The 10,436-nt window shown below is 32.3% G+C and overlaps 1 protein-coding gene across 1 annotated transcript; it reads right to left on the bottom strand.

The window, feature by feature from the left end:
- Positions 1 to 3,328: 3,328 nt before the first annotated feature.
- On the bottom strand, positions 3,329 to 5,621 carry LOC131622603 (2-oxoglutarate-dependent dioxygenase 19-like). Its single transcript, XM_058893648.1, has 4 exons — positions 5,294 to 5,621; positions 4,979 to 5,217; positions 3,964 to 4,291; positions 3,329 to 3,884 (listed from the first exon to the last, which is right to left on the bottom strand). Exons 1-4 carry the CDS (start codon positions 5,525 to 5,527, stop codon positions 3,633 to 3,635), a joined length of 1,053 nt encoding a protein of 350 aa, XP_058749631.1. The 5' UTR covers positions 5,528 to 5,621; the 3' UTR covers positions 3,329 to 3,632.
- Positions 5,622 to 10,436: the final 4,815 nt, after the last annotated feature.

Here is a 10,436-nt window from a genome sequence, read left to right as displayed (position 1 = left end):
TGTATAAAGATGCTTGGACAAGATTTGGAGAAGTTCCAAATAGAGATGATTGGTTTAACAAATTTAAGGTATAATTAATTTGTTTTTTAACTATTGTATATTTAAAACATTATTCTAATTTTCTAACTGTTTATCTTAATGTTAACAGGAAAAGTGCACATGGGATATTTTGAGCGAGAAGGTTGTTAAAAAAGTCTTTTTCATCAGAGCATCAAAAAGACTTTCTGACACCTTACGACGTGTTAGAAAGCGTTGGGAGCGTGATGGTAGTATTCCCCCTTGGATGGGCAAAGAAACTCTTGATAAACTTCTGGTCTATTGGGATACACCTGAATTTAAAGCTAAGTCTGAAAGTGCCAAAAAAATGAGGGCATCTGAAAAAGGTGGGCGCGTTAATGCTGGTGGAAGTATAAGTACCTACGAACATATGCGGCGCATGGTAATTACCGCCACTTATATATTGAAGTTATGTTTTGATTAATTATTATATGTATTTAATTAAAGTTAATTTTATTATTTAGGAAAAGAGGTTGGGGAGAAAACCACTCATGGTCGAGTTAGTTAAGGAGACTCGGACGAAAAAGTCGGGAGAGTATGTTGATGAGCGTACACGGCAAGCTTTGGTAGTTATTCAATTTAGTTTATGAATATTTTTTTATATTTAATGACAATTTTGTGACGTGATTTTCACGTGGCAACTAAGAAGTTGCCGCATGATTTACATGTGGCAACAGAAGTTGTGGCATGAGAATCATGTGGCAACGGATTTTTATTTTATTTAAATTAATTTAATTTAAGTTTTATATTTAATATTTTTATTGTATGTGTAGGAGGATTATCAAGCAAGGCTTGTACAATTTTTGGTCACTAATCCGCAATTTACTCCTAGCGAAGGACAACCGCTTCATCCAGATGTTGATTTTTATATTTGGAATGAAGTCATTGGCGGAAAAGGTCCTAATGGATGTTTTTTTGGTGGTGGAAGTATGGCGGGATGCTTGAGAAGTGGTGATAGAAATTTATTTGAAAGAGTAAGAGATGGGGAAGGAACGTCACGCCCAGCACAATTGTCCCCGCAAATGATGGAAACAATAAGACAATTGGCGATAAGTGAGGCGAGACGCGAGTCAGAGCAACGTGAGATGGCGTTAAAAGCCCAATTAGAGGAGCAACAACGGCAAATAGAGGCAATGACGAAGAGGCAAGCGGAGATGGAGGGGCAACAAAGCCTAATAGAGAGAATGGCCAAGAGGCAAGCGGAGATGGAGGAGCAAATGCGGCTATTTATGCAATTTCAGGGAAGCGGTAACCAATTGTTTGGTGGAAACGTTGGAGTTGGTGGTGCACCGGTAAATCAACAAGATGATGAAGATTTAAACCTCGATGATTTTCCCGATCCAGGAGATACTTAATTATTATGTAATATTTATTATATTTTAGTTTGAATTTTAATTTTAATGGATGTAAGATATTAAATTTTAATTGATGTATGACACATTTTAATTTATATTTTGTTTATTATTTATTTTCTATTTTTTATTATATTATTCAATAAATATTATTTATTAATATCAATTTTTAAATTATTTATTAATTATATTTTATTATATTAATTACATTTCTTTATTAATAATAAAAAACTTTTTTAATAATAATATTTGAGTTATATTTAATTAAAAAGAATTTTGTTTAGTGAAGTGGTTTACATGTCACAAATATAGTGACATGAAAATCACGTCGCTAACTTAATTTTTTTTAAAACGAATTACGCTTAGTGACGTGATTTACATGTCACTACATTTATGATATGTAAATCACGTCGCTAGGTTCAAAAAATAAGAAAAATATTTGTATTTTAGTGGCATGATTCCCACGTCACTAATTAGTGACATGAAAAACACGCCACAAACTGACTTCGTTGACTGGAATCTGTGTAGTATGTAGCGACGTGATTTGCATATCACTAAATAGTGACGTGAAAATCATGTCACTACTAGTTTACCACCTATCCCCCTGCGACATATTCTCTCACGTCGCAAATTTAATGGGGTGACGTGATATTGATTTTTGTGGCGTGTTTATCATGTCGCTGGAGACAGTATTTTTTGTAGTGTCAAGAACAATGTATCAATTCAAGTGTTCAAGACTCATCATGTGTGAAAGCTAGCATCAAGAAATTCAATAATTATATTTTGAAGACTAGCATTGATCTTGATTTATTGAGGTATAAGCATGCAATTTATGTTGATAACTTAGTGCTCAATATTTTCCATAATTCACTTGCATACATAAGTCATTTATGTTAAAGTTCTCAAATTATCATGCATCAAAATATTTGACTCAAATGCATAAAATGCTTATTTTTTATCATGTATTATATATTATCTTTCATGTTTGAACCATGATAAATTACTTTCAAATATAATATATTTACTTGGATAAATCAATAGATAATTGCTTAAGGTTGGTTCAAATATTTAGACAATTCTTTAAATATTTTTTATTTTTCAAACATGCAGATTTTGGTAAATTATGGCGTTTTCAGCCGCCGTAATAGCACTAATAACCGCCATAATTTACACCGGTCTGAAACAATGTTTTATTTGAATTTTGAAATTTGCTGCCAACTTTTTAAGTCAGGTAACCGTTGGAACCGACTTAAAAAGTATTGTACGAATTTAATAAAAAACAGCAACTTTTTAACACCTTTTCATGCACTCTTCATGAAACCTTTTTATTTTAAATTGACATTTTTTTATGATATTTTTTTTATGACTTCACCATGGTTCATAAAGGTGTTATGCTCTTATAAATACATAAAATTTCAAATTACAATTCACCTCTTCCATTGCAATTTAACATCATATCTTTTTACTCAAATTTTCAAACAAGTGTTTTTGTTCTTAATATTTCATAAAGAATTTTCTACATGTATGTTCATAACATTCTAGAAAATTCATATAATTCTCATAAACACTTGAGCACTATATTTTCATCATAAATTGCTTGTTTGGAAGAGAAGATCAATCCTAGTGATTGATATATGTTCATCAACATTACTACTCAAATATATTTGGTTATTATCGACTTGCTATCCAGGATTGTTGGAAGCAAGGGTTTTTGATTAGTGAGAGGATTGTTCTCATAATCAAGTTAGTAAATCTAAGAGGATTGTTCTTAGTGGTTGAAATCTTGTTGTCCAGGATTGTTGGAAACAAGTGAGTCATTAAGGGAGGATTGTTCTCTTAATGTACTTAGTGAAAATCCAAGAGGATTGTTCTTGGTGTTTGGTGTGTCTTGTGTAAGTCACAAACAATAGTAAAATCTCTTTCATGTTGAAAGGGGACTGGAGTACTCTCGGATTGTGAGGGGAACCAGTATACATCATTGTGTTCTTTACTTTTCCGCATTTACCGCTTTCACAAATCATAACCAGAAAAGAAAGTAACACATTTCTAAACTCTTGCACCAAATCAGAAAAATAAGAACAACAAGTTTTCAAAAACTGGATAAATATTCAAAGTCCTAATTCACCCCCCTCTTAGGCGCACTCAATAAACTTAGATTTAATATATAAATATGTGAGAACAACCTCACCTTTTAAACTAATAACCATACCAACAATATCATTGTTATGCACTATATCTAATCTGGTCCAAGGCTCTTCCATCTGACAATCGTGACTTCTGCTGAACAAGAAAATAATCACGATACTTGATAGTTTTAAACAACGGCTTCTCTTTTTCTTTCTCCAATAATTTAGAAACAGGTCCAATTTCGTTATCTAGTGCGGGTCCATTCACCACCACAACACTAACCCTAGTGTCTTTGTTGTTCAAAATTGCACGATGTAACACACTTGAGTACTTCCCATTACTCACAGCCTAATCAATAATTAAGATAAACATTAATTAAACCCTTAAAGTTGAGGATTGAAAATGACAATAAGAAAAGCTTAGTTACCTCAAGTTGGTCTCCAATATTGACAACTAGACAATTGGAAATGGGATTGACATTGATCCATTTGCCCTCATGTTTAACTTGAAGTCCTCCAATTCCATTTTGAATGAGAAAGGTTAAGAAGCCAACATCAGAATGTGAAGGCATGCCAAGAGCAAGGTGTGGTTGTGGACATGGAGGGTATAAATTTACAGCAAGGTTTTGTAAGCCAGAATCAAAATCAGAGGATTCAATTATGCAATTGGATTCTAATCCCAAACTCTCTGATATTCCTTGAATTAATTTCCTAGCTACACATGTGATTTTTTGGCAATACTCAAACGCAACCTCCCTGCACAAACATTTGGATTAGCAACAAAGACCATTGAAATGTACAATTCTATTTTAATTTTGGAATAGACATCTTATGTTCTTACCAATTCAAAGATATGTTTTCTGTTTATAAACTAGCATATTTGGATTTTTCATTAAATTTCATGGATTATGATTCTGGTGTAGCTAATAAATCTCGAACTAGGTTATGGTGACTATTGAGATGGTCTTTATTTTATTAATTTGTAAAATGATGTTTCTTATAATTATATGCATGTTATTGATGGTTTGAAACTACTTATTGTGGATGAGAAAAAAATCAATGTTATGGCACTAAATACTGTGTCATATCTCAATGAATGCGTGCTTAGTATCCATAAGTTCACTAATTTTAATGCTTGTGGGAATTGTTTTAAGGGTAAACAATGTAACATTTATACATTTATACTTTTGACCTGAAATAACCATATGGCTTATTCAGTAAGTTAGAATCTATCATTGAAAAACTTACTATATTTTTAATACATGATATGATACTACTTGTTATATAGTTCATTTCATCATGATTCTTCTTGTATTTAGTATCTTGTTTTAACTGATTATGAGTTAAATGAACCAAATGAAAAAATGTTAATTTTCCATTATGTGGCATTTTCTTAAGTAATCATTAAAAGCTTTAAAAAATGTACATCTTCAACTAAATTACCTGTAACCTGATGGTTTATGAGGAAAAATGAACTCGGGAGCCGTTAAGACTTTGAGAAAATCTCTCCAATAATGAACATTCTCTGCTGGAGGATGGAAGCTAGTCCCATGCCTGATGGGTGAAAAAGGCTCACCGTTATCACAAAACTCCTTCTTTTCCTCCATCGGCAAATCATGAAACTCGCGAGATTTTTTCATCAACTCTTCCATTAGACTCTCGGGAACCCCATGATTTATGAGCTGAACATGCACACATCTAAATATCATTTGGGAAAAATAGTATGAAAAAAAGATAGTAATAGAAAGGAAGAGTTACCATGAAGAAACCCCATTCAGCGCATGCCTTGCCGAGTTCATCAACAGCTTTGGTATGGGTTTCAGGGTCATCTGAAGTGAGGAGAGAAAAATCAATGACTGGAATGGAAGCTGCAAGGTGGTCTGCAACATTATCAATTTCTATAGCGGAATGGTAATTGGAAGGGATTGGAGAGGCTCCGTTTGATTCAGCAAAGGCTTTAATGCTTGATATATTGGTAGAAACTGAAGCCATGAGGATGTATCTCTCAAGTGTTGAACACAAGTGGTTTTGAAAAGGATATGGTAGTGAGGAGGAACTCGTAGTATGTGGACAACAAGTGCCTATCCATCCATTTTATTGTCTTTTGATGTTTTCTTTTCTCAATGTAATAAACGTGTTGTCCTTGATTTTACCCGCTGTAATACATCCGGAAACATTTCTGCAACAGCATATGGGATATGTTGTACTCACACAATCGGGACATTGTCGACGCTACATCTAATGATTTTAAATAATGCATGTTTAATACAAAGATTATATTTAAAACATCAAATCTAAACCGAATGGGTATTATCCGTGACAGTGTCACTGCGTTCATCATATCATTAGCATGTGCATGATTTCATGTCATCAATAGAATATCATGCACGGATGAATATAACAAAGCTAACTAACAATAGAGCCATGCATGTACTTCTATAAATACAAGTAGTTATTGTAGTTTATAAGATTGAATGAATGAATATCCGTGATCCAAGACTTGATCAATTATGAGTCATATGTGTTGGAGTAGTTTATATTTTAGTATTATCGAATTATTAGATTTTAATAATTATTATGTGAACATATATATTTATTTTAATTATATTAGTTATTTATTAAAATTAAGAGTCTTGATTGAGTAAGTGATTAAAAAAAAATTAAAAAGGTTAATTAAATTTCTAATAATTAATTTATTAATTTTAGTTGGATATGGACTCAAATATGAGTGGATGTCAGGATGATCAATTTCGAAATAATGGAAACTCTAATTGACACCACACTATCCCCTAATATATACCAGACACATGTAGATTATCTCTTCTCCCCGTCTGAAGAAAGTTTAATGTATTAGAAATACTGGTTGAAGAAGATCCACAAGCGAACAAGTGATAGTTACTTGTCTCTACATTTTTGCATAAGGTTGTCATTGTCACTTCATAGGAAGTGTTATTTTTGGATTCATCCAGGCATTCTTATAATTCTTAATAAATCAATAAGGCATGGATCTTCAGATTGTGTGTATGCATGCATATATTTTTGTTTCGCTTTCGTCTTAAATTTTGATTATAGTTTTTAATCTTTGAATTTGAGCATGTTTGGTACACGTTAGTTATTAAATTAATTCCAAAAATTAATATTAGAGTGGGTCTTCATGTTTGATTTATTAATATTGATTGTGACATATGTATGAAAACTCATGTGACTATTTCCCAAAATTTTGAATATTTTGCATTTTAGATTTTTTTTCTAAAAGCAAAGATGTATTGATAGGAGAACGACCATTCTCAAATTCGAATACAAAGAAATGAGGAACATCTCGAGAAGAAAGATTACAAGCCAATTGAAACTTAAAACATATGATACAAAGGATCTTTGTAAAAGTCGTAAAAGTTACAATTGGGAATAGTAATTTTACCTACTAAGGTCATCTCCATACCAAAACCTTCATGTTCCAAACCAAATCTCGGACGTTCCAAGTATCATTGTTGAAAATGATACCGTTCCTAACAATCCAAAGATTTCAAATAACGACCAACCAAAAACTACCTTCTTTTCTTCTCTTGACTTTCCTTGATTTGGAAAAAGAACTCCACTTAAAAAATATTTCCTTCAAGCAACCTGCTTCAAAATCCTCGAAACCTATCCAAGAAAGTCATATCCTTCCAAACCAAATTCACAACACTGCAAAGAAGAAGAGAATGACTCAACAATTTGGGAACAACTCCATAATACACACAATTTAAATTAGAATGAACCATACATATTTGAAACAATAAATCTTTTGTCGGAAGTCTATTGATGAAGCATCACCACCCGAAAGCTTTAATTTTAAGAGTAACAATCACCTTCCAAACCGAAGACAAAGCTTCATCAAAACAATTCACTGGACCGTAAAGCTAGTCGCTTCCTCCGATTTCCAGACTGCAATATCGATAATATTTGACTGTAACCGAAATGGTTATATCAGACAGACCAGCTACTGAACCACAGCAGAAAAGGCCAAACTGTGAGCAACCGATAACTTAAAATTCCCCCATCTCCACTGTCTGCCGATCCAACCTCACATTCACGTAATTGAAGCATCATGTAAACTAGAAATATAAAAAAGAACAGGAAATATGTCCTTGAGGATATCGGATTCCAACCATTGAAACCACCAAAAAGATATAGCATATCCATTACCGACACTAAACCTACAATTGAAGTTAAAAAAATCCTCGGTAAGCTTGCTCTCCAAAGATAGAATATCTGACCACCAAGTAGATTTCACAACTTTATAATCTTGAAAACCTCCCCCATTAACAACCCGTAATTTAATATCTCCATATCGCGCCTTTAACAAATTATACCACAAAGCTTTTGATACTACAAGAATTCTCCATCTCCTCTTGAAAAGAAGCACCAAATTAAAAGCCTCTATACTTCTAAAACCAATTCCACCTTTCTCAATCGGAAGGCAAGCGACCTTCCAACTAACCCAATAAACTCTTTTTCTAGACTCCAAACCTCCCCATAAGAAATTACTTTGAATTTGTTAATCTCCTTAATAACCTTTTTTGGAGCTTTCTAAAAGGAAAGGGTGAAAATAGCAAGACTTCCCAACACCGACTTAATAAGAGTGATCCTACCGCCAAAACTTAGCATTTTACCCTTCCAACTAGAGAGTGTCTTCTTCATCTTGAGAATAAGCGAGTTCCACATTGAAATCCTTCTAGGAATGAATCCAATGGGAATTCCAAGAAAAATGAAAAAATTTCCTTCCGACCTACAAGAAAGAAAATTCTTAGCCAACTCCACAAAGTGAGAATTAATGTTCATACCGGTAAGTTTACTTTTGTGGAAGTTGATACCTAAGCCCGAAACTAATTCAAACCATCTTAACACCGATTTTAAAGCCCAGAGGAGTTTTCAAGTTCCTTCCCCCACCATTAACGTATCATCCGCAAATTGGAGGATATCCACAAAACATCTACTGTTCACACTACAACCCGCATACTCTTCGTTCTCCACCGGCTTGTTAACCAACCCCTTCAAACCTTCCGCCACAATGACAAAGAGAAATGGAGATAACGAGTCTCCTTGTCCCAAACCCCTTTTGACTTTAAACTCTTTATCATGTCTACCATTAACCATAACCGACATATCACTAGTAAATATCAAAGCCTCCATCCATCTCAATCACACATCCCCAAAACCCATTTTTTCATCATAAAACGAAGAAAAGACAAACTAACCTTGTCATAAGCCTATTCGAAGTCCACCTTAAAAAGCAAGCAACCAATCCCCTCCTTAGACGTATAATCCACCAATTTGTTCGCCACTAACACACCATCAAGAAGTTGCCTCCCTAACACGAAAGGGCTTTAACAATGCGAAATGATTGAGTTAAAGACCTTTTTTATTCTATCTGCCAACAGTTTTGACAAATAATAGCCTTTTTTATCCAAACCCAAAGGATTCAGATTCTGTGGAACCAAAGTCAAGAAAGATGAAGTAATAGACTTTGTCAAAACAGCCCCTGCATGGAAGTCCCTGAAACAAGAAAAAAAACTTCTTTTAGAATTGTTTTTCGTTGTTTCTAAAATATTTATTTATTTAAAGAATCATTTGGTATATATGTGAATCTATTGTGACATTTTTTTGGATGTATAAATAATTAATTTACATCTTATTTAAATTAAACATTTAAAATGATTATTTTATTTGCGTTTATTGTAATTTGTTATTAAGTTTTATATAATAATATTTTTTAATCATGTTGTTTGGATAAATTCATAAAACTTATGTTTTATTGAGTTTGTCTCACACTAAAGACTGTCAAGAAATTTTATTATTATCAAACAACATCCTAAATGAATACGACCTATATTTGTGGGCAGTGCCTTGTAAATTTAAGACACTCCTCATTTAATTTATCAAAATATCTAGTAATTTTGGTTGAGTTGGTTGATACAACAAGTTACAAAAGTAACATTTGTTGTGTAAATTTGATTCAGTCAAAATCACAAAAGATTTAATGTGTAATTGTTCATGCAAACTATTATGATCGACGAAAAAGAAGACATAGTTTTGGTTAAACAATTTCATACATGTGATGATAAATATGTAGTAATTATTAAGTTTATTCATGTAGATAATGATTGAGGTAAAATACGTCTATTATCTTATCTGACAAGACTTATACCAATGTTTGATCGTTGTGTAAGAGAACCGTTTATAGTTAATTTTTGCAATCAAAAACTCAAAATTAATGGCGTGTTTGGTATCATGTTTGAGTCTTTTAATTTATAAATAAAGATTCATATATATATATATATATATATATATATATATGAGGAGGGTTATATTTACTCCAAGAGTAAGTCATTATAACTTACTCCACATCTTGACCATTAATTTTTTTCAATCTAATGGTTAACAATAATAAAGAATGATTTTCTCTCTCCACATTTAATTACTTATTATTTTTAACCATCAGATTGAAAATAATAAATGGTCAAGATGTGGAGTAAGTTATATTGACTTACTCTTAGTGTAAATATAACCCTCCTATATATATATATATATATATATATATATATATATATATATATATATATATATATATATATATATATATATATATATATATATATATATAAAGATTCACACATAATTGTTGGAGCGGAATAACGGCAAGCAACAAAAGTTTTGGAAGTATTTATCCGGGAAATTATCGTGTCCACAGAGATTAGTGTTACTGAACTGCCGTTCGACGGATTCTTAGTTCTTGAGTTTGGGTTAAATGGATTTTAAGCAAACAAGGAAAATATAACATATGAACATAATATAAATTCATTCTTGATAGAGAATAGCTTATCTGGTTTGAATCTAAACTACTCCTTACAAACTTAGATTT

Source organism: Vicia villosa, unplaced genomic scaffold, assembly GCF_029867415.1.
Source record: "Vicia villosa cultivar HV-30 ecotype Madison, WI unplaced genomic scaffold, Vvil1.0 ctg.000032F_1_1_3, whole genome shotgun sequence".
NCBI lineage: Eukaryota > Viridiplantae > Streptophyta > Magnoliopsida > Fabales > Fabaceae > Vicia > Vicia villosa.
Note: the sequence above shows the minus strand (reverse complement) of the source record. Positions and strands in the feature narration are given on the sequence as shown.

Excerpts from the sequence above, each read along its gene's own strand:
- LOC131622603 (XM_058893648.1), bottom strand. The coding sequence starts at position 5,527 with ATGGCTTCAGTTTCTACCAATATATCAAGCATTAAAGCCTTTGCTGAA. Across the intron at positions 4,292-4,978 it reads CATAAACCATCAGGTTACAG|GGAGGTTGCGTTTGAGTATT; the intron begins GTAATTTAGTTG and ends ATGTTTGTGCAG. Across the intron at positions 3,885-3,963 it reads ATATTGGAGACCAACTTGAG|GCTGTGAGTAATGGGAAGTA; the intron begins GTAACTAAGCTT and ends ATTATTGATTAG.